We start from the raw sequence: 25777 nt of genomic DNA, 5'->3' as shown, positions 1-25777 counted from the left end.
AACCTACTTAGAAAGTGTAGTTCTGTAATTTATGTCTGCATCCTCATCAAAACCACTTGAAGAAATCCCTGTGGCATACCCTGTATCAATAAACAGCAGGACTGAGCTCACTCTGGACAGTGGATCACATTCACTATAATCATTAGAGAAGATGTGACTGCATCTGTTTAGTCTGGACTTATCTGTACATGCCTGCAGGAAATGCCCAAAATGACTGGACTTGATTTCTCTTGACCAGCCTGATTGCATAAACAGAAAGAATCAGTGTTACAAACATTACTGTAAAAACAAACTAACAAAAAACCCCCGAAAGAAAACAAAAAACCGAACAAAACACAAAAAAAATCCAAACAAAAAAAGCCCCCAGACTGAAAAAGGTCAATGTAAGCAGGGGAGCAGCAGCAACATCAATGAAAACAGGTCTTTTTAAGTGGGTGTGAGGGAGCCACCACGGTGGTATATCACATTACACATCACTCTGCAGTAAGGATGTGGGTGCATACAATGGGGAAGTAATATGAAGCTGGTTTAGTCAAGCTGGTGCAAAAGGCTGTGTGGATGTATTGCCCCTTAACGAGGTTTATTTTGGGTTAATTAATATCAAACAAACAAACAAAAAACCAAACCAAACCAAACAAAAAACGAAAACAAAACAAAAAAAAACAAAACAAACAAAAAAAACCAAACAAAAAAAACCCAAAAAACCCCAAACAAACAAAAAACTACAACGAAGACAAAAGAGACCTACCCTGAAAACAAAAGGAATGAGTCATACAGAATTTCACATTCTTTTAGCTAACACTAAAGTAAGCCTGTACGTGAGTATGTGTATGGACAGACATAAAAACCAGTATGTTTCTTTAAAACTCTCACCTAGAGGATGTAAAAAGGGATTTTTGGGAGACTAAAGCAAAGCCAAGTGCAGTTACTGATTAATATGTCTTCATCACTGACCTTACGACCAAGAATATATGAATATCAAGTTTTTAATTTCCTATATATTTTACCTGAGAGAGAAAAAAAAAAAAAAGGCAATCCCAGAGTACTGCAAGAGGCACTGGTATTTCAAGCTTACTGCATAACCACAGATTTCCAAACCTTGATCAACTTTTCTGAATCAAGAAGAAAAAACATCAGTTTAAAATCTTAAGTATGATCAGAAGAGCATCGGAGTTAAAACTACCCTGGAAAGTTTTATCACACACTTGCCATGGTTTGTCATTTCTGCCAGCTTTGGCCTTCACTACAAATTGCCATTGCATTTACATATTTTATGAAAAGAATATGTGGAGAGCAAAGGAGGGAAGTGAAACATCAGCCTCGTGGGCTCTTCTTTCAAAACACACTTCAGCCATTTCAAACTTGCCTTGGTGGACTCTGTAGTTTGTTAGTCCCTGTCTGACAGATGGGACAAGATATATCAGTTGTATATCACCAATATTTTATACTCTAAGAGCTCTGGTTACTTCACACATCTTCTTCCAAAAGGGAACAGGATTGGCATGGGAATAGGCAGGACAAAGACCAGTTTCCCAGAACAGCAGCAGTGCTATTTGTGCCTACTTGATTCAGCAGTATTTGGGATCCTGCACATTTGGGATCCTGCAGTATTTGGGATCCTGCACAGTCAGCCCAGTGGCATTGCCCTGGTTACAGTGTCCTGGGATGTTGCTGCAGATATCCTAGAATTCAGCCAGCAGAATCTAATTGGATTTAACAATTAGCTTTTACAAGAAAAGAGTAACAAAAATCAAAGCCCAACATTATGAAGCTGTCATTTTTTTTTTTCAAAGGAAAAATATCCTGCAGCATTTCCAGATTCCTGTATAGGCCAGTAGCCTGTCCTCCAAGACAGACACTTTTATTTGCCCTTAATAGCTAACTTAATATAAAGAGATTAAAACTGCCGGCTAAACATACTAATAGACATCTATCAAACACATTTCTGTATATCAGATTCCTCAGCTGAGAGATTTGTATATGCAGTGAAGTTAAGCCTCTATGAAACAAAACAGAAAATCAGTTAATAGGTATCTAATGGTATCATACTGATTTACTATAAAAGGGCATAACACTAAGCCAGCTAAATGAAAGACAGCTCCTTTTACACAAAACTAAAGTCTGTAGCTTGCTAATCTAAAATATGAGTTGTCCTCACTTTTCCACGATAAAAGGAATTTGATAAATGTTAAATTACTGGGACAAGGTTCAGTTCTGGAATATAAGAGCACATGATCAAAAAAAAGGCAGGAAAGTAGTTGAAACAGGAAACATCATCCTGTTTTCACTGAAACTGTTTGTATTATAAAAGAAAATAGCAACAAATCACGGGTGTGCTAAACAACAAAGAACATATTCCATGTCCCTGATGTGAAAGAAGGTGCATGGTAAGTAGTCTTGCTCTCAGTTCAGAACAGCCATGAATTTTGGAAAGAGGAAGTAGATTTACTGTCCTTTCCCAGTCATGTGCACTTGATAACATCATTCTTCACTGATGTATTCACGGAGAAACTGGGCAGCAGTTACTTGTGCTTAGACTTAACAGAAAGGTGACTTTATGGCAACCAAATACCAACGCTTTGGTTCAGAATCAGGAGGCTTCACAATACATCCAGCAGGCTCCTTAATGGCAGTGCTTGTTCCCATCACAGCAGACTGAGGCTGTGGGTCTCTTTCTACATATCTATTGCATGAGTATTGGTCTCTGTGCAGGACACAGCTTCTGGGGAGCAGACTGTCAGATCTGTTTTCAAAAGTGACCTTGGCATTGGATAATTGTTTTTTAAATCAGCAGTGTATCTCAATGCAAATAATGCCCCAGTTTGCTGGAGGTCAGCTCCCTTCATTCAAGTGCTCCAATCTCTGCTCAGACAAGAATGTGCCACACTAACTCCAACTAAATGGCCAAATGATTAGTTCATCCTGTTTTGCTGCAAGCAAATTACTCTGCATTTTCACTTCAACTGAGTGACAGTAACAGGCAGCTGGGGTTACAGCTTTTTTGACTGCCCTCACGCTTTGCAGAGTGAATATTTACCAACAGCATTTACTTAGTTTTCTTTTACAAAATTAATACAAACAATTGAGGAAGTTCACATCAGCAAATAGCCCACCTGATAATACTTCTTAAACAAAAAACAAAGCACTGCTTCCAAGACAGGCATATTCAAATTAATTTCCTGGAAACAAAAAAAAAGCTTTTTGCTGATCTTCACCAGACCTTGGTTGTGAAAGAATGAACACCAGTGAACATTAAGTTCTCTGAGAAATGTGAATCTGTCTGTCTCAGGAATACATAACTTAGGTTTCTGCAGAAATTTCAGTTAGTGAGACAAAATCATGACAGATGGATTCACCAAAAAATATTTGAGGATGAGGCAATTTTTTTTAATCCAAAATGTATGGCACAAGCTCAAGACTGAAAATTTGGCTTACTTTCACTCTGTATCCAAAGGGATTTGACCTTAAATCCCTAAGAAAAATTCCCTAGTTCCAGTAGGGTTGAAGCTGAGCATTTACAGTCTCCCTGATGATGCAGTCCAGCATTTATAAAATACATTTACACACACACACAGTTATTTCTCCTTTTTCTTCCTTCACCCCATCTCCTACCCCCCTTCACTGTAGATACTGAAACTCAGCTTTTTTTTTAACCCAGATGAACCTCCAAACCATTACTTACCAACAGTGTAGGAAGGAAGGACTGAAATTCAGTGTGATCAGAAAAAAGCAATTGCCAGTTGTACTATTATGATCAAAAATATAGAAAAAATGCCCAATATCTACTGACCCCGACACTGTGTCTCTGATCTAACAATGAGTGAGTAGTATTTGCTAGCCCTCCACCAGACCTAAACAACCTCTATGATTTAGAAGATGCCCCCTCACAGAACAGATTATTATCATTTCAACAATGCTTGGGAACGTTTGTGGTGATAAAGGCTTGACATTGGGAGGTACTATCTGCTGGCAAATGGAAGTAGTATCTTTTGAAATCTTCTCTCTTGACTTTTGTCTTCCAAATGATGTGCTATACTCCTTTGTTGCTCTACTACTCCCTTATTGCTCTACTAGTATTTGATCAGCTTTTGGGAAATGCCAGCTTGTTTCTGCTTCAGTAGCTTTGTCTAAAACCTTGAATTATCTTTCCTAGCTCTCTCAGAAAGCTATTTCCTACCTAATGTGTTTTATTAATCTGCTGTATTATTGGCAAAGCAAGCAGAATATTAAGTGGGATACTTCAGCAGTATCTGGTGTTAAAAAATATCTGGGAAATACTTGAAGTTGTACTGAACCATAACAACTTTTCCTCAGTTTTTTCACTGCAGAGCACTACAAACTTGGTCTCCATCATGATGTTTCAGTGGAATCTCACAACAAAACTCACAAAATCTTAAAGACTGGAAGGAGTACCATGATTTCCCAGTAACTGTTATCTTGATCCATGTATTTCTACTCCAAAATGTGAATAGGGGTGGGAACACATTACTGTGGTTTTAAGTTTTAGAGGTAAAAATATTCCTTTAAGAAATTTTTTGGCTAAGCTGTGGCCCTGTGGCCAGATAAGTCTGCTGGAGAAACAATGCAAGGAAATCTACTCTTGGGGCACAACGTAATGCTGTTTGCTTACATAAATACCAGGTTCATAAAAGCCAAGTCTTTCTGACAGAAACACGAGGAAGGATTTCAGTTTTATTTAGACATCAGTTTTTCCCTCTCCAGAATATTTAGCCATCTGCATAAAGCACAGTCATTGCACACCCCAAAGCTCTCCAAAAAGAAGCTTTCTGACCTCACTGTCAGCCATCTCCTCTTCCCAGGATTAAGCACACCCAGTTATTGATATATTTACTCTGATTTTGTCTCAGCCAACTGGTGCAACACGCTACCAGTGCAAACTCATCAAAAGCTTCCTGCAACCAGGCGGTTCATCCCAGCTGCTCAGGTCATACCAACACGTGACCCATGATATAGGTCTTTATAAGCAAAATAAAAAATTAGAGGAAAAATGAGAAAAAAACCCATGCAAACAACGCATCCATGAATCCACAATACATTTGCTTGAGTGTCCGCTGGTGACATTGGCCTTAATGCCATCAGCATTAAGACTTTGACAACCTCCCTTTTTAGGTTATTCCTCCAACAAACCAACTATCATCTGGATATTATTGTATATTATATAATATAATTGCATATTTTACAAACTTGTAGTGAGATATCAGAAGTTTCTACAAAGCAGTTAAATAAGAGGTGTTTTCATCCTACCTTAACAACGTGAGTCTGTCTCTTTCTGCATCTTCTGTGTTGCTTCCCTGTGTAGAGAAAAGAAACAGAATGTACAAGGCTGGATTTCAATTCCAGACCGGTTTGGTCACTGTTCAGTCGTGCTGTTCTTGGCTATTTTCAGGAGGATAAACAGTACTTCTGGCTCTTGTAAGTGTTTGCAATGCTCTTGTTGTAGCCGAGACTGCAGCCCAGCCCTAGTGAGAGAGCCAGAAGCTCCAACAGAATCCTAACAGAAACAGCTGGAAAAGACACCAAAGGTCATCCAGGTGTCAAAGGTCATCCCCAAAGGTCTGATGTCATCCTGGGCTCACAGGTCATCCAAAAGGACAAATGGTCATGCAGGGTCAAAAGTCATCACGGGTTCAAAAATGTTGCCAAAAGGTCAGAGGTCACCCAGAGCTCAAAGGTCACCCATGTGGTCAAAGGTAACTGAAAAGGTCAACAGGTCATTCAAAGGTATCCAAAAGGTCAAAGGTCATCAAAAGTGTCAGAGGTCATAAAGAGGTCAGAGCCAATCAAAAAGGTCTAAGGTCATTTAGGGGTCAAAGGTTTAATACACATGTACACCAGATAAGAGAAAAGGGGGTTGCACTCTTAGAAGCAATTCTTACAACACATCCAACACAAGTTTCCACACAACACCTGGTCATGCAAATGTGTCAGTTCAAATGCACAAAGCCCACAGTTCTTCCATCCTTGCTCTTTCTGGAAATCACAATATCAATACAAAGGATGATAGATTTTTGCACAGTAATGTGTCCACTGGAGTTTCAATTAGCAGCACAATTGCCAGGTGCTGGTTGGAATGAAGCACTGGAAAGACAGAGCCTCAGAAGTTGTTTATGGTCCTTTCACTTCAAATTCCATTTCAATTCAAATTTCAGTTCAATGTCAAATGTCCTTTAGGCATTTTCTGCATTCAGATAAGAACTTTTAAATCACGAAAAATATAACATTATGTTTCCTATGTGGTTATCCATATTAATATGACTTAAAAACATTTGAATTAATTTTCCTGACTAAAATCTCGAGTTCATTTTGGTTCCTACAGTCAGGAACTTCAATGCACCTCAGAACTGGCCATATTGCAGGAGCCAGAAGCAAAGTGCCCAACCCTGAGCAATGGAGGCAGTAGCTCTCTGTACACCCCAACCAGCAGCTGGGATGGGCTGCTTGGTCCTTCCCTTTTTATTTTCTGTTTACTATTTTAAAATGGTAATAAATTCAAACCTACAGAGAGACCTCAGCTTGGATTCAGAAGAAAACTTTCCCAAGCCCAAACTTTGAGTGCAGTCTTTTCTCCTCCCTGAGAAAACTTGGCTCTGCAGCTTTCCACACTGATGTCTTGTATTCCATGTATTAAATTCCCTTCTGCTCAGGGCACCTACAACTTTACACAATTTAAGAGCCATGATAATCCTATAATTGGTTAGCATAGATACAAATATAATATATCGGTAGATACAAATATAAAAGAGTAAGAGCTCTTAGTTGGATAAGGGAGACATCTATAATGAACACCAAAGTAGCCCAAGGGGAAAGATTTTAAAAGTCTTTCCCCAGACCAGCTGGAGCTTTTGCCATTTAAGACTGAACCAAGTTTTCACTTTGAAAGACCTCAGTGGCTCTATTTTAATTTAAGAGACAATTTGAATCACATCCTGTGTTATCTGGACAGTTAGTGATGTAATTGGAAACTGGAAAAACTATTCCAGATTTGATACCCTATTCACTTTTCATCCTTTTGTTTCTTGTGATTTTTTCCTGCCTCAGTGCTATGGCCTGACCTAGAAAATTAGGTAATTACAAATATTCACCAGTTTGTAGTATAGACAGAAAAGTGTTATCACAGTTACATCTGTCATGTGGTTATCATATAGTAACTAAACAGCCACGACTTACCTAATCAGAGCTACCCAGGAGGAACTTGTCATGCACAAAAAGTGATCAAGTAACTTTCTATTAACTCAAGCCTCAAGTAATCTTAGAATAATTACCATGAAAATACAAAACTTCTTATTTAGTCCCGAGTCAGGGAAACACATGTGCTTAATTCCAAGAACTTCAATATGCTAAGCACTTGCTAAGTAGGCTGGCAAGCACTGAAATGCCTTGTTAAATAAAGCAAGACCTTAATCTTGAACACACACAAAGCACTTAGTGCCTGCCAACAGGAATTTCATGCATAGTGCTGAACTACACGATTCCCGTTCATTTACATCCCTAACAGTAACAATGCTCAGCTGAAAAGGAAGATGATGAGCTCAAGAGCTCTCAGATCAATGGTTTAGCACGTGAGAATGCCCGTCGGGAACCCCAAGCCTTTTCACTTTCATTCTTTGCTCTCCTGCTCCAATACACGCATATAAATTCCAGCTTCACTATAAATTTCCTGACCGTAAATAAGGAATTGCAATTTTTCGATCTTGATCCCCGAATGTACCAGTTCTCACTTTTCAGCGCTGCCATGTGCTGGATTTACCAGCCAGTACATCTGCCTGAACACGGCAGGCACCCTGGGACAAGGAAAACTCCTGCTGGGCTGATGGTTGGGAACTCCTGGGTGTCTGCTGTCTTGAGTTATTCCACAATCCTAAATCAGCCAGTTCCCAGAGCTCCGTGGCTGCAGTTCTCACTCAGGATGGGAAAGGTTCAATTCCCACATCTCCCCGGGAGTGCTCCCTAACCACTGCAAACTCCAGGGGGTGAGAGCATTTCATCCCACCCCATACAGCTGTCTTATTTTATTTTGCTTATTTATTGCTTCAATATTTTGTTAAACATCTGGGAATTGAACCCAGGCCTCCCTCTGTCCCTGCAGCGACTGTAGGTTTAAGAGTCAGCATTATTTTTGTTTTTGATCATCTTTTAATTATTTCACAGTCTTCACTGGAACCTTTTCAACAAAGGGCACTGTTTTTTTCCTGAACTTTGCAATATAAATGAGGAAAATAAACTCTCTGTAGAAGCTGTGGACAAAGCATAGCATACACAGCTTCACAGTTTATGTCACTGTACCTAAAACATACATAACTGTTTTTTAATCTCACAAAGATTTCTGCAAAAGAACAGATTTCTCCAGGGATCTTTGCAGTTAGTTAGTGTAAGAAATTGCTCTAATTAACAACTCATTCAAAATTTAAAATCCATCTAAGCAGTCTGAAGCCACAGAAAAGGAGAACAGCAAAATAAACAACATCATGTATCTGATAAACACAAACAAACACAATAATATTTTTTTTCTTTCCATTTTAAAGCTAGGGTTTGGCTCTGAATTTTTTGGCTTCTTCCACTAATAGCTAAGCCACTGCAGGATGGTTCACAAAGATATTGCACTTAACCAAACTGATGTTTGAATGGAGAGTAAAATATGCCAAGGGGGGGACATTGGTTGGGCAGTACTATTTTAAGTCAAAAAACTGCAATGTAAAAGGTTCATGTCAATCAGTACAGTGAGGCAGTACATAACAGAACTTTCACACTTTCTACAGCCACAAGTTTTCTAATACAAGTGATATTTCCAAGCTCCCTGGAAAATGCAAGTCACTAAATAAGTACTAAGAGGTCATTTTTGATCTGAAGGTTGCATGCTTATGGCTTTGCCTACCCCTGTTCAATTACCGGGAAAGAAATATTAAAAGGTGTCAGGAGTTTTAATTCTAGAGAAATTCAGAAGAGTCTCCTGCGAATTAAAGTGTCTCTTCAGCATTTCTGCACGTTTCCCACCATTTGCCCCATGTAAAAGCATTCTTTATCCATACACATTTCTCCAAGAAGGATCTCCCTTTTCTGATGATGTGGCAGAAGGTGGGTAGAGAATATACTATTGCTTTTAATGTTGCCACTGAAGGCACTTTTTTCCAGAATCTACTAATACAAAAAAATCCGGCTTGTAGCCCCAAAGTCATCCTCTTCAGTGGCAGGAATATTTAGAGATAAGGCAGTATTTTCAAAAATGCACATCCCCAAAACCCAGCATCTTCCCTGTGGTGTTTTAGACCTAACATTTTAATTTTTTTGTGCTAAACTTTACTATGATATATATTTTTATGGCCTCCTATTAAAAGAAAGTAAATATAAAAGCACTGTTGGGAGAGAAGGTATAACACCAAGTCTCAAAGAAAGGTTGCACACATTGCTGAATATGGTTCTGAAAATTCACAGCAAAATGAACCACTGTGAGCACACCCATGTGACACTTTATTGGAACATAATTTTTAAGAGATCACCTGATACTGGCAGAAAATAAAATGGGTTTCTTATAGGTACAGCAAATCTGAGCCAATATCTGACATTGTTTGGTTCAGTTATGCTCCAGCTATTTTGACACTTCCAAGAACTAGGAGCTACAATTTGCACTCAAAATATGAACAGACCTCAACAATATATGTAATAATTTATGTATTTTTAATATATGCATCTTCTCTGAGTATGTAGCATGCCAGAATCACTATAAACCTCACTTTACTTTTTTTTGAAATTATATTGTAGTGCCCAGTAACACTGTTATAGATGATTAGGTTTACTATGCTCTTTGAAAGCTATTTCATTATTATGTTTGATAGCCATTTAATAATCTGAGGTCATGTAACATCCAGAATGTACTAAATAAATTGGCCGTGGTACCATGGTAAACCAGCAAGATTTTTTAAGATTTTTTTAGTTACAGCTGTAACCTATACCTTTACTAATTGCAATATTTTATCTGCATTTTAACCAGGATGAAATATTAGTGTGCCATTTGCTGTTGAGAATTCACCTTTTAAAAGGCACCACCTAGGAGATTTTGATCTATCCATGATTTTACCCCTAAGAAATCTATTTAATTTTGAAAAGTATAATTTTACCAAAAACACCCAAACCTATGATAGAAACAGAGTAGGACAAACATATCTTGAAATGGAAGATATTTAAGTATTCACTATCTCAATCAGTTATGTCTTTAATCTCAAAATTTATTAGTGGATCTATTGTACAGAATATTGAAAATTAGTAGAGACAGAAGTGTTAGTTTTGACTCTGTTTTCTCTCTCATTCTATGGCCAGAAAAGTTTAGTCCAGCTTTTCTGGAATAGCAATTTGTTGTAGACTAAGGTTATCTCAGTTGATAAAAATTTAATGTAATATTGTTATTTTTAATATGTGGACATTTTGTGAAAACTCCTGCATGCGAAAATTTTTAAATGTTTATTCCATTAACAGAAACAGTTATTTTTAACTTGAAAATTTCACTCGGAGAGCTGATAAAAAACAGGCAATCATTCACTGCATTATTAACTCCTGAAGCTGATATAACTGTGAACTCAGCATTTCTTTACACTGATGCATGTGAGCTGGGTGAGAAACACTAAACTCCTAAAAAAAAGGCTTGATAATTACCGTGATTATATTTCTCTATAACATTTTTTCAATTTTTTAAATGTTTGATGCATATTAAAACCTCAGTTTAAATATGTTACCTATGCTATTGGTTTCTTCCTCCCTGCCCAAGCTCAGATCTACAGCATGAGGCCCTGCAATGCCACTTCACTGTAGTGCTCAGAAAGCATCTTCACTTTCCCCGATAAAATTCATTGATTGGCTCTTCACAGATTTCTAACGAGAAGCTTTAAAGTGCCTGCTGCACAACAGCTTTAAAATAAAACCTGTCCTGTTCACTTACTGTTCAAGCTGGCCTGAAAGTCAGCTTTCTACCTACCTCAAATTGCCACTGACACATGGGCTTACAGCACACAATTGTTCTGGCACTTGACATGCCAGATAGACAAATATTTTGAAGATGCAGGAGTTCTAACCCTTCCCTTTTAGTCTCTTTTTAAAAAGTTCCTGCTAATGTCTCACCTATAAGCTTCAGAATCAATTTATTGTCTTATTGTGCTCATTGGCACTGAGTTTTTGGGGGCAAGGAGCAGAATGAGGATGCATTTCACTACCAGTCTGGTTTTCTGTGAGCCAGGAACAAGAACAACTGCAACAGTGTCAGGGCTGATTTGTTTTTGAACACAGTAAGATAAATTCTAATTTGGGAAGCCTGTAGCTAAATGAAACAATACCCCTGTTAGTAATAATTTAGTGCAGCCTAGTTCGGGAAAGGGACATAGAAATGCTTTGGAAACAATTTTCATTGCTTAAAAAATAAAAACCAACCAAACACCAAAACATACAGTGTTTAGGCATGGACACAACACATAGAAAAGAGTCTGGGATAGGGGTATGTTGCAACTCCACAGATTTTTTAAGGCATTGTTATGTCTGTCAATTTTTCCACCTTTTGAGAAAATCTTAAGCCACTCCTGGAAAAAATCCAAGAAAAATCCTCTCTGCTCTCCTTTGTAAGCCATGATTAATTAACAAAAGGCCTGGCAGTGCTCTCCATGCAGGCAGGCAATGCCACCAAAGTTCCCTCTTTAAAGAAAAGCACTTTTAACCTTCCAGGCATTTGAAACACCACCTTCATCACTAGACTTCAACTGCACAGCTGCATTTACATCTCCACCCCCACCCCCTATGTCCTTACATAATTTCCGTGGCCAAACATCACATCACAGGGATCTCAGGTCAGGTGGCAGCTGTTGTGAGTGCAGTGCCAGACCAGCAGCTTATAGAGCAAGTTGTCTCAGCAGACTGACCATCAACAGGGATATTGATAGTTCCCGGAACACCTGATCTGCTTCGTGCTGGAAAACAGGAGCAAAAAGGCTAAAAGCTAGCTCCCAAGAAGCTTATAAATTCAAATTTTGTAGTTACTCTTTTAACTTCTTTCCACAATAATAAAGAGATTATTTCTTTTCCTGCAAAAAGAAAACACTACAGCCTTCTGTACAAACCCTGTTGGAACACATGCCCTTGTTCAGCAGATAAGAGAAAATTAGAACTACATTCACAGCTCTTTGTTACTATTTAAGTTAAATAACAGAGAGGGCAGAAGAGAGCAGTCCCAAATGGTGGCATGTAGGGAAAACCATTCTGCTACATTAAAGATGTGCTTTTAATTAACTTTTTTCTGAATGATTATAATTAAAGATTTTACCACAGGTCTTCTTAGCATAATTACCTTCTATTTCCTTGCACAGTGCACATTCCCAGGAAATAGGAATGAAGACTATTTCTTAATTTAAATGCTTCCTCAATTATTTTAAAAGTTATTGGTTTAAATAGTTCTATTATTGAGATTTTCTTTGTGCTCTTTTGGTCCTTTTCGTATTCTTATAGGCTTTTCCAAGACCTCAGGAACATCTTTCAGGCAGTCAGGTGCAATTCTAAGCAGTTAGCAAACGATGAGTTGCATTTTATTATGTTTGGATCCAGAAAACAAGTTAATACAGAGCTTTATAAATTTACTTTGGGATCTTGGAATAAAATGGCTCATTTTTGTCACTGGTGCTGTATATATGATACCAAATTTCTTTCAGTTTTGTTCTGGAGATTGGTATCTCCTTTACTGATACAAGACTCAGCAAATGACCTTGTTGCACATCAACTGTTGCAATGTGTGCTGAATAAAAAAGATTGAGCATGTATCCTGATTTATATGAAGACTAATTGTGTAGATCAATACATTCAGTAGTAATTCCTTTGTTTCCTATTAATATTTCTGCTGATAACATAAAGACATAATGAGAACTGGCAATTGAAAAACACAGGTCAAGAGAAACAGGCTCCTGCTTCTCACCTGCGCTGTGAAGATATACTGGGTCACATTTTCCCTGTGAGTTTGAGATTCATAGTTCACCATGTTATTAAAACAGAAAGACAGAGATGGCTGAAGATAGGATTTAATGAAGGAAGGGCAAGAATAATGCACAAAGGAGAAGGATTTAAGGCAGCGTCCTGTCCTCTCTTGTATCAGTTCCTGCCAGCTCTGCAGCAGTTTTTAGCGTGCAAGATTATGTTCTGAAATTCTCCTTAAACATATCTTCCAGTGTAGGGAAAACAAACAGTAATAACTCAAAAATAAACAGGATCATTCATCTTTTCCTTATTTTTATCTCTGATGATGTTATCTTTACACTGAAATATTACCCAGCCAGAGGCAGCCTTTAGAAATCGAAGACTCCTTTGAGGCAGCATCTCCTGAGACAGAGCATCAGGTGGCATAAATGTTGGTTGCAGCTTGACAGACAGAACCTCTGGTGCTGATATCACATTCCCAGAGCTATCAGTGTTCAGCCCAGATAGGAAGCAGTTGGCAGAATTCCCCACATTCCTGCATCAGTGTGCATCAGGGAGATGGATGCATGAGGCTGTGTGCTCACCTGCATGTGGCACAGCATTGCAGATACCGACCTTCCAGCCACAAGTTCTCATTTAATATATTAATTCAATATATACATGCAGGAAAAAATTTAAAGGGCATTTAGAAGTTATGGCATTGTAAATCTAACACCATCTAATGCCTCCATTACAGCCTTCTCCATCACCCCCCAAAAAGGTATTCTCTATATGACCATCTACAACACTTCAGCTATCCCTGTAGCTATTGTAATAGGACTTTGATAGCAGCTGATGCTGGTAATTCAATTATTGTTGAGTAAGTCACCTTATGTCTTTTGGTTTTCTCTTTCTATATTAAGGAGATCAACAGACAGCAAACTGAGAAAAAATTATTTCCATTCTGTCAGTATTTGGGAGTAAATAAAGAAAAGAGAATTTTCCATAAGTCCCCACTTGGGACTCCAACTACTCTTTTCTTTCATTATAACCCCTCCTCAAAATTGGGTATCTGGCTGTAACTAGATAAAAATTAAGCCTTCTTTGAAATAAACAGGCATTTCTGTGTGTGAGCTTTCAAAGAAAGGCAGAAAAAATTCTGTTTATTTAAACTCTTGTTCAGAGCAAGACCTTGTTACTGTTGGCTCTTACCAAGCAAGCCTAGAGCATAGGTAGCTTTTGCCAAGAAACACTGAGATTCTTCCTTGTAGAGTAATTCCCAAGCTTCTGGCTGCCTTGTTCCCACAGTGCTTCATTAGCTGCAGAATTGAGTAAAATTGGTTCTGTTTACATAAGAGGAGATATTAATAGAGTCTCTACTCATTTCCCTTGCATGCCATGCAAGGACATACAAAATGACCAATTTAGTTAACACGGGTGAAACCCTTCTGCTAAGTGGCCTCTGGGGTAAGCAGGGTTAAAGCAGAAAGTAGAAATTTCATTGGGGATTGATTCTGGAGGCACAAATGGGGGGGTAAAGAGACATAAATCACATTGAAAGTAACTAGTAGGTCTGTATTCCAAGAATTTTAAAAGTTTAGGCCTACAGAGCCTACTTTCTACCCACATTTTATATCAGTGTTATCTTCCATCTTGCTCAGTATGTGCTAGAGGAAATCTGTATTTAGTGCACTAAACAAACCCCAAAAAAGTATACAAACTCAAGAGAAGAACTGCTGAATGACCTGTCCCTACCTGTGCACCCCATTCCCAGTGCTTCTCCTTATTTCAGTGGGAATATTTGCCTGAGACATGAACGAACCACTTCAACAGAGCCTCTACTTATTCAGAACTCTCTTTATGATCAAGTTTCACTCCACCTTTTCTTATACTGAGGAACAAAGGAAGGAGATGAAACCAAGGTTACAAGTCAGTTACAAGGCTTAATCTTGTCCACTCAGCAACCTGGCTTAAATCTCATTGCCTGACTTCTGCCAGCAGCTTGCATTGTTTATCTTCCCTGTTCCCAGGAAAAGCAGGGCTTCCAACACAAACATCCCAGGGCAGTATTACATCTCATCTGACAAATAGGAGCACAAAGGCTGTAAAGAAGCAGCATCCCTACTTTCTGCTCACCTCTGGGTAGTGTGCAAGAGCTGGTTGTGAGTCAGCTTTCTCACGTAGAATAGGGAAGGGAAGGGAGAATGAGCAATAGGTACCTGAAGACAAGTTTTGGCAAAGCAGGAGAAGCTAAGTACAACAGTAAGTGCCTCTCTGCGACAAAGTGTTGCATTCCCTAAGCAGAACTGAGCTAATGTGGCCCCAGGGATACCCTAAACATCCAGCTGCCTCTATTCCAAAGATGCCATGTGCCTGTAGAAAAGCCTACCAACATACCATCAACTATAGGAAGAGACTAAAAATACTGTAAACTACAGAAATTGTAAGACATTAGGGCTTGTGTAAAAAAGCTTTTGCAATACACAAGAGTAAAACAAGCTGCTATTGGCACATCCCAAACCTTTAATGAGTCTTTTCTCTATTTTGAGGTTGCTATCAACTGTATGTAATTGGTGTCAAGCCCCCCACATGCTCACACGTTGGGCTGTCCAGTTGTTGGGCAAACTCTTTGTTCTGAATGCCTACAGAGACACTGCAAACAGTGCTTTCTGCACATAAAGTGCTGTCACTGCCTGGAAAATAGCTCATGGACACAGACAACTTGGAGACATGGCAACTCTTTGGCTTCTCAGGAATGACAAGAAGCCAACAAACAATACCGATTTTATATTCAAATCCAAATGAATCCCATCTCAAAGTACGTGTTTTTAGAATGTTTGAGGAAGGTTTCCAGCACACACAGATTTTGAGAATATATGTTGACATTCTGTAGGGCAATCGAGGAAATGTAACTTGAGCAGAGCTGGCAGGGAAATCCAGCTCAGCTCCCTTTAACATGCAAGCTCACAGAGCAGCTAAAAAGGAAAGCTGAGATGGCGTGGAAGAGATTTCAGTTCTGAGACAGATTGTGCACTGCACTGTGGCGAGAACTGTGAAACAGGTAGGTAACGAAAAAGCATCTGAGAAAAAAGAGAATGGGGACGGGGGGGGGGAATGCTGGGAAACACTCTTCACTCTTTCAGATTAATCCAGACAATATTGTCATAAATTCTTCTTTTCCCAATTCCTCTTTTTTGTTGAAAGAGCTAAATTAACACACAAATTCACAGAAAAATACTGGCAGTAAGGCTGAGGCCAGACAAACTACCTTGGCTTACCTGACTTAATTACAAAGACTTTTAGAGGGGACCATCAGTTCACAATTCAAGAAATGTAGCACGTATAGAGAATGACAAAATAGGGGGGAAAAAGTGAACCACATGAAAAGCATAAGCTTTTAAAGGGCATTTGAAAACTTTAAAAGTTTTAATGGATATATTTAAGCTGTCTTTGGAAGCTCAGTGTCTAAAAGCATGACAAAGTGCATGAAGACTTTAAAGTGACATGTTAGTGAAATCCTTGCTTTGCTCTGTTTCTAAGCATCAGTCTGACTTTGTTCCTTCACCAGTTTTGGGGTGTTTTCTAATGAGGATAAAAATACATCTTTGGGCCTGCATTAACACAAGTACAGAAACATCCCGGATCTGAGAGCAACAGTGCACAGAGGGTGCCTGTCCTATTCCCCATCTCTTAGCCACTGGGCACAAGCAAAGCAGAGCTAAGACAGAGAGCTTAAGAGGAGGTGGAAATGCACACAGTGCTTGCTCTCTTCCTTCTCTTTGGATACTTCTTCTGTCCTCTTCTTGCGCAAGAGGAGAACAGAGGTGATTGCTTTTTAATTATGAAGTTCTGAACTTAAATTCATTGAACACCAAGTGATATTAACCATTAGTTCTCAGTGTTCATCCTCACTGAAAGCACAATGGCATCTATAAGGACAGTGTATTTGCACTGACAGCACTGTTGTGCTGAGAACCAAGTGGGAAGACAAATATCTGAGATTTTATTGTACTAGTTGAATGCAAGGCATTATCAGCCCAGTTTTTACATGAAATTTCATCAAGGATATAATAAATATTCCCTAGAAAAGCCTTATCAAACCTTGCTTATAAACATGCTCAGTTTCTACTTTGATGAATTGGTATTTCCTGCCTAAAAACAGGCCTGACTGAAAAACTGCCCATCTTTGACCCGCACTGATCAAGCAAAAGTCCTGTGGTTAAGAGCACTGAGTCAGCAAAAGCTTACCAGAGCTACTGAGACAGCAGGTATGCACTTCAATGCTCCTTTCACAGAAGTGAAGAAGAAATCACAGAAAAACTAAGGTAGCTCATGAATAATCTGATTTCTCTAAGGGGAAAAAAAAATGGTCCTTAAAACTAATGACTCTTGCAGCTACTTTGATGGCATCAAAGACTGGAAAACGTCAAATATAGCAGCAGCCAACAGAGAGCATCCATCCCTGTGGTATCACTAGGTGTTACAGACGAGCTTAATCAGCTGGTAAAGAAAAATTTGAAAAGGGATATGGAAACATAATATTAAGAAATGCATACATCATACTGAACCATTAATTCAACTCATTCTGGAACATGCTCGTGTCTGCCAGTGCTGTGGTTAATAGGGAGCCTATGAAACTCAGAATGCAATTAAGTCTTGGGAGAGGCACAGTTGGAGGTTGTGGCAGTTTCTATAGCAACCTGAAAGGCTCAAGACTAGTAACAGGAGATTAACTTAAAGGCAAGATAAGTACGTAAATATAGCTCTCAATTACCATTTTCTCTGCTGCCAAATGGGCCACGTATTTTCAATTTAAACAATACAGAAATGCACTCAGATGTCCTACTTGTTATTAAATAGGGCAAAAATAGCCTTTAAAAACACACTGCTGTAAAAATTCTGACAGTTTCAGAATCAGGGAATCATCTAAACCCCACCAATTAATTCAATCAAAATGGAAAGCACTGAACTTGAATGCTGCCAGAAGATTAGAAGGAGCCTTCAAGATAGGGAACATGACAGCCATAGTAAGAGTTTGCTGATGTCAACACACTGTAGGCTTATGAACAAATCCTCTTGACATGTTTTTCTGGATTACGCCTCAATCAGGTTTTAAGTCTCCAAAAGAGAGAGGGCAAGATTAAGAAGAATTTTGTAAGCACTACAGGCTTTTTTTCTTTCTTTTTCTTTTAATTTTATTTTAATACTCTCTTCAGTAAGAAAGACAACACTGAAGAAACCTCATCCACTATTTTTCCTGGCACTTTAGAGCCTTTATTCAAAGGTTCAGTTGAGACTGCAGTCACCCTTTTGAACTCCTGTCCACCTTACTTAAAAATAAAAGAAAACAGTACATGAAAGAGATTCCTGGCCACATCCCTAGTGCAGTCAGTTGCTCTGAACTTGTTGTATTTCATCATTTAAAAACAACTGATATATGCATAACACATTCAGGAATACGTATTTAACCCAATCCAGCCTGCTGAGAAACACAGAGCCAGTGGTGGCCCCTCTGCACAGCACTGGGCTGTCCTGCATAGGGTCTTTTTGCTGCACACTAATGAAAGAAATGTAGCATCACCCCTACTTCACTACTGTTTGGTGAATCCAAGGTTAATTCACAAGGATTACTAAGGAACAACACACACCTCTTCACCTGACCCAACCGTGCCTTCAAACCCTCAATAGTTTTACTTGCATGGTGAGCTTTTTTGGTTGGAATTGGTTGACTTGTTGCCTATTGGAGGAAAGAATGCAGATGCCCTGTGAAAATGCCAAGAGGGTGCTGTTATTTAGTGAAAATATGTGTTCCACTTAAGATATTCCAACCTGTTCATGGTAATAACTAAGCAGCACCTAGCGTGATGAGACTGGAAGAGCATTATTAAAGGCTGGACTCCATGATCTTGGAGGTTTTTCCTAACCTTAATGATCTTCACAATGGAATTTGTGATCTGCTTCTGCTATGGTGGGAATTTGCCTGTTGTACGTGCAGAGGAGAAGAGAAGAGTAACTTGATTTCTTTTTTTGTCAAGAGAAGGCTTCAGGGTGACCTAATTGGGGCCTTCCAGTACCTGGAGGGAGCCTACAAGAAAGATGGAAGAGGGACTATCCACAAGGACATGTAGTGATAGGACAACGGGGAATGGTTTTAAACTGAAAGAGAGTAGGTTTAGATTAGATAGTAGGAAGAAATTCTTTGCTGTGAGGGTGGTGAGACACTGAAACAGGTTGTCCAGAGAAGTTGTGAATCCCTAGAAATGTTCAAGGCCTGGTTGCATGAGGCTCTGAGCAACCTGGTCTAGTGGAAGGTGTCCCTGCCCATGACCAGGGGTTGGAACAAGATGATCTTTAAGGTCCTTTCAAACCCAAGCCATTCTACGATTCTCTGCCATTAGTTAAATACTTCGTCTCATAAAATGCCTTGAAGGTACTTTGGTTCAGGAACAGTACTCTCCTTTCCACAAGAACATTCCAGACACAAAACTGGCTTTACTCAGGGAGCTTCACCTCATCAGAGTAGAGGTGATACAGAAATAACCTTTTCAGTAGCATAGCTGGGCACTGATCCATTGATGGTTTCTAACATTTGGGCTAAGGCCCTTATTCTCTACCCAAAACAACTGAGAGCCAATGAAGAGCATGAAATGCACTAGGATTTTCTGCAACGTTTTCCCTTCCAAGGGAAAAACAAACAAACAGTCAAAATAAAACAAAAAGTCAAAGTCTGCAACAAGACCTAGAGAACCAGGCTGAGAAGCATTGAGGTAGGGAAGAAACCTTCCCATCCCTCTCTGTGAGAAGCAATTTACATCACCTCTATCAGTACAATATCTAATTTATACACAGGTGATTTCTCCTTGCTTTAGTGTCAAAGTCAGGAAGTCTTCCATCATCCCCACATCACCATTGGCCAATCAGAGCTCAAATCAGTCCAGCAGTTTAATTACCTAGGCAGCCTCATCTCCTCGGACGGTAAAATTGATGGGGAGACAGACAACAGGTTAGCAAAGGCATGCAGTGCTTTTGGAAAGCATCATAAAAGAGTTTGGCAAAATAAACACTTGAAGAAAAGTACCAAGATCAGTGTTTACAGAGCCATTGTGCTGTCCACTCTCTTATATGGATCTGAATCGTGGGTCATCTACCGCCACCACCTGCGTCTCCTAGAACGCTTCCATCAACGCTGCCTCCGTACAATTCTAAACATCCACTGGTCAGATTATGTGACCAATACATCTGTTCTAGAGCAAGCAGCAGTCACAAGTATTGAGGCCATGTTGATGAGAACACAGCTGTGATGGGCATGGTACGTCTCCAGGATGAAGGACCAACCACCGCCTCCCTAAGATCTTGCTTTGTGGTGAACTTGCCACCGGCTGCCGCATGAGAGGAGCCCCAAAGAGAAGATACAAGGACTCCCTGAAACAACATCTCAGCCTTGGCCATATTGACCAACATGGACTACTCTGGCCTCCAACTGGGAGGTCTGGAGACGCACTATCTATAACGCTGCTGATGCCTTTGAGAACGCACACAGGATCACCCTTGAGAAAAGACAGCACAGAAAGAATCGTGCCTTGCAGAATACACCATCTAAGGAGTCTTTCTGCTGTGCCTTTTGCAATCGGACGTGCCTGTCTCATATTGGCCTTTTTAGCCACCAGCGCGCTTGCGACAAACGTGGGTAGAGCCCTTCCCGAATCTTCATTCGCGAAGCCCAGCCATGATTGAGTGTCGTATTAGACTGAGAGCCAATAGTTTCACAAGTGTGGAGTTGGACTAGTGAAATTTTCTTCCCATTTGTTTTAATTTAACAAGGAACCAGAAATAAAAATAAAGACTCTCTAACACCATGACTTTGTTCTACTTTGTAACAACAGTGTTTCAAAGAAGTATATAACACACTGACATTCAAGAAAAAGAAATTGGTAGAGGAGTCAAAAGGGAAAAAGGAAAAGGGAATACCTAAAGACTTTGTAGCAGTTTCCAGAATTAATATTTTGTTCAGAGTGGAAAAGCTGCAACAGGGTGAGATGAGGACACTGCTCTCAACTTCTGCATTGAAGTGTAAGTTGTTATCCAAGAGTTAATTTATTCTTCTGTTTTTCATTACTGATTTTCTTCTCCCTTTCAACTAATTGAAAAGCCACAAGTGATGACCATGAAGGGACAGCAGCAGCCCTTCAACTCTAAAATTAATTTCAACCAAAAAAAGAAATCCAAAGCTATATAAAAATTTCAAAGAGGGAAAGATTACACATTGTAGAACCTATTAAGTGGGAAGAAGTTGAAGAGATTCATCATTCCCCTCAGTATTCTTAGGAGTCGACCTGTCCTTTAATTGAAGTTACCATATCCCACTCTGAAGAGTTTCTTTTCTTGAGAGAAAAGAGTGGCTGTGGCAGTGCCAAGCTTCTCAGGAGAGACAGCTTAATAAGAATATAAAAAATGCTGCCCTCCTTTCCTGCACATAAAGGTCTTCTTATTTTTTTCTTTGATTTTGACTCAATATGACTTCTCTACTTTAAAGAAATAAAGTAGGCTTCACTGGAGGAAAACACAGAAAAACTTAGAAATATGTGTTTCAGATATTAGCAAAGGTTTAAAAACAGAAATCAGAGCAAAGCTTTGCCAAGTTGGATGTTTGGTGTGGGTTTTCTTTTTTCCTTTTTTAAAATTGTGGTTTAGCAGATCCCTAAGCACACTTTTAGAAACAGCATATCTGTGAATTTTAAGCATACAAATGAATTAATCTCCTCCTCGTTTTGCTATGTGGAATTTTGAAACAGACAGACTTCATAAAGAATGACAATTGCATGGATCTGGATTGGTTGTAGACATTTTAATATTAATTTTAGACACAATGTATCTTTCTCTTCTCCCACCCTCCACCCCAAAGACCATTTTGGTTAAGCATGGAAGGCATCATGGAATATAAATGATCAGCAGAACAGCTAGAAATTAGACTAAACATTTAAGGACATGAAAGCAAGAGTTGGAAGAGAAGTAAGGCAGCAGATCAGACATTTAACCAAGGAAATATTTTGTTTATCCATCATTTCTTGCAATTAAGCAGCAGATTGCTTGCTATACTTTCCTAATGAAAATATGCAAAAGATAAACATAATCTATAGGTACTGCATGGTTTTGAGTTAGTGTGCTGCCTATAGCAAATCCAGCTCACTCTCTATTATTGCTGCATGGCCCTCTTGTATTGACCAATAAAGCTCAAAACTATCCATGGAATTCCCAGAGAGTTTGAAAATCAAATGAGAAAGTAGGGAACTGAAATATATCAGGTGAAGACTTCTAAATTACAATTTCTTTGCTTGACTTCCATCACAACTCCATGACAATACTAAAGCCATTGTGTAGACTGCAGTAGACCAAAATGTTCCTTTCTGGTTTGTTTTGGTTTTTTAAATTTTCTTTAAAGTAGTATATTTTTTCTTTCAGGATAGTCCCATCAGCATAATGTCTTTGTTGGAGGGTAAAAGAATATGAATAATACACACAAAAATCCTAAACCTACAGAGCTCAAGGTCCATGAAGAACTCCTTATAACATCTGTCCTCCTCTGCTTAAACCCACACACTTATCTTTTGTAGCTTTACATTTCCCTGCCTACAGGGTTTGCTCAGGGATCCTGACCCAGCACCCAGGCCTGTCTCCTGCCTATGCCAGGCAGAGGTCCCAGCAGTTCTCATCTTGGCAAACCTCTCCATCTCTCAGCCACTCCAAGGGCAAGGTGGAAGGGAGGTCAGTTTTAAGCTGTAGATTTGGCTCCCTGCTCTGCCCGAATTCCCATCCATGAGACGTAATCAAAAGCTGAGCTCCTACAGCTGCTCTCACATGCACCCCAGTGACACCAGCAACTCCCAGGCAAAGTTCCAGTTGCATACTGGAAGCAACGTTGGATGAAACAGCAGCAACCCCTCAAGTATTTCCTTGTCCTGATAGCTTAGAGAAAAGCTCAGTCCTGAGCAGCATCCTTTAACATGACCCTCTCCAGACACAGCTGACTGCCCCAGCAGAACAGCCTAAAGCCCACACTAGTATTTCTTTACCAGCCAGAATCCTTGTGTGCACATCTGCAGTCCCCTGGGAATAGGGCAACATCTAATTAAAGCAGATGGTCAGTGAAAATTGAAAGGTCAGGATTAAGGGTGCTGACAGAACCTCAGCTTCAAGCGTCCATCTAAATTACCAGCCACAGAAACCAACCCATACATGCAAATCCAAACTGCAGCAATCTTTGCTTAAATTAAAAATGGTCTTTTTCAACTTATTCCTCCCCTTTTTCTCACACAAATATTTTTTTTAAGAAGATGTACCAGTAAGTCAAGACAACTAGGACTAAACTGTTCTAACCACGAACCCTGGGGAACAGGTGTAGCGCACAGCTTCGCCGTGCATTTCCTTTTGTTTCTCATGGTTTTGGCTCAATTACATTTGTACTTTTATTACAGGCTTATTTCATCCTTTCCTTTCCATAGGAAAATAAAGAGGTACCCAGCATTTAGCTTCATAGATCTGGAAACTATGCAGCAGAAATGCTGACTCATACATTTTCATTTTTACTTGAAGTAAACAAATTAAACACCGCTGCCTCTGCTCTACAGCAAAAACCCAAATAAACTGAGAGTAAAACTGCATTAGGCTATAACATGCTAATATCCTTTCAAGATTCAGCCAAGCCTTTCTACACGCAAGTGCTAGCCCTATTCTTCTCTCAATTTGTGTTGTTTAAGTGCTTAAGGATGTTTGCATATTTGCTAGAGTAGGTGAAATAAACTAATTAGAGAGGAACAAAGCAATCTAGGAATTGCCGGGTGTGGGAGAGGCAGCTTGAGGGGAAACTCTGAATTCAGAATATGCCCATTAAATTCACTGTCGCACAGCTCTGTAACTACAACTAACTACAACTAAATAAAAAGCTGGATTTTCTTTTTTTTTTTTTTTTTGACAGTGATTTTTTTTTCAGGTTTGTATTATATTGTACATTTCTTTCCTGCCTTTCTGAAACATTTCCTGCTCTCGATCCTAACCTTGCATGAAATGAAAAGTCACTAAGGGTTTAAAATAATGTCTTTCTTCCCCCGCTACTCTTACAGCCAAAGACAAGTTAAAAGGCTGAAATATTTTGATGCTTGTATATCATAAGCCTTTCAGTACAAATACTTTTAATTTCCCAAGGGCTGACTTTCCTATCAAAGACTTCACATCTAACGTTGTTTTTTTCAAAAAGCCCCAATCAGCAGCAAACAAGTCAAATTGTCCGTGTTCACCAAAGAAAAGGAATACAAAAGCTGAAGAGATTTTATTGGCAGTCCTGCTGAGGTAAGAAAGGTGACACAGGATAAAATAAAAAAAGACTTGCACTTCATAATGGTTTGGAGGTGAATTCATACCCTTCCTTCATGGCTCTCTGATATCAGTTAACTATCTGAGGAAGGAACAGGCTGATGTTCTGACACATTACAAAAATAGAAATGTAATACCTAATTTTAAGATAGGTACTCAGAACATATTAAAGGGTTATGTTCAAAGCACGTAACAGCTCTGAAGTGAAGGAGAACAATGCTGACACCAAGTGGAAGAAAACACTGCCGGCTCCATCCTCCACTGCAGCCATTGAGATGCCCGAAAATCTTAAGAGTCGCAAGTCTTAGGGTTGGGTGTTGTGGGAAATGTTTTAAACATCAGCGGAAGACCACACAGATCCTCTGAAAGCAGAGATCTGTGTTCTCCTAATGAGTACACCAGCTGATTAATTATAATCCTCTTCCTTGTAGTGTAGCTGATGTCAGTAAGCAAAGCAACTGGCTGCCACTCTGAACACATCAGGTATTGCTCCCCTTCACAAACTGCAGATAAACCTCCTGCCAAGCTTCTCTCCTAGTGCAGCCGTCCCCAGAGAGGAAAAAAAAAAAAAGACAAAGAAAAAGAAATAGAAAAAGAAAAAAAAATTCTACATATATGGGAAGGGAGCAGAGAGAAATGCAGACAGCAGCAGAACCCACTTGTGGGATTGAAGGGTGACTGCAGTGTCCCGGAGCACTTGTACAGCAAGTCAAGAGGAACCCCCAGCACTGCTGGAGCAAACATTACATCAGTGACACTTCCTCCACACCCTGCAGTTCACCAAAAAATGGAGACCAGGCACACTTGTCGTTTCCAAGTGGAAAACCAGCACAAAGGAAAGGCTGCTGTGGATCCCAGGCACAGCACAGGAAAGGACTTCACTTGCTCCATGCCCTATTCCCTCCACCCACAGGCAGACAGGCTCTGGCACTGAAGACCCAAAAGGAGTAATGAGTACTCCAGCCACATGCATCTGGGCTGTTCTAAGTCAAACTTAATTAGGCTAGAGCAGTTTTTATCAAATCCTTATGCCTACATATTCTGCACTGCTTTTCCAGAAGAAAAAACCCACATCCTTACAATCTGTTGGCCGCAATGTTTTTGTGGGGATATATGTCCTACTTTGATCTCTATGTATGGCATTTTTCATCCGGTCTTCAGTACTCAAATAAAAAATTAAAATGTAATTTTTAATGAGTCCATGTTTTACCAAATTTACAAAGATTAGGGAAAATAGACTTTCCGTGCAATAGGAAATATTATGAAGAAATCTTCCTATAATGTAACAGCAATCCCTTTGTAAAAATTGACAAATCTCCTGGCAGTTCACATGGTACATGCAGGATTTGCTATGTTCATAGATAAAGCCAATTAAATATACCATTGCTAAGTAAAGAACTTAAATAAAATAAAGTAATCCACATCTCTACCGCTTCAAATTTAGGAAAAAATTTGTTAAGAGCCACAAATAGGA

At 39.3% G+C, this 25777-nt stretch overlaps 1 protein-coding gene across 2 annotated transcripts in view; it reads right to left on the bottom strand.

Annotated features, from left to right (window-relative positions):
- LOC135417851 (protein FAM13A-like) overlaps positions 1–25777 on the bottom strand; it is a 65467-nt gene that overhangs the window by 25297 nt on the left and 14393 nt on the right. For both annotated transcript variants that reach the window (XM_064662428.1, XM_064662429.1), the window contains exon 6: positions 5266–5312. In XM_064662428.1, coding sequence (XP_064518498.1) covers positions 5266–5312 — 47 coding nt within the window. The remainder of the gene's footprint in view (positions 1–5265; positions 5313–25777) is intronic.

Source organism: Pseudopipra pipra, chromosome 8 (assembly GCF_036250125.1).
Source record: "Pseudopipra pipra isolate bDixPip1 chromosome 8, bDixPip1.hap1, whole genome shotgun sequence".
Taxonomy (NCBI): Eukaryota; Metazoa; Chordata; class Aves; order Passeriformes; family Pipridae; genus Pseudopipra; species Pseudopipra pipra.
This window is presented reverse-complemented; position numbering and strand designations above follow the sequence as displayed.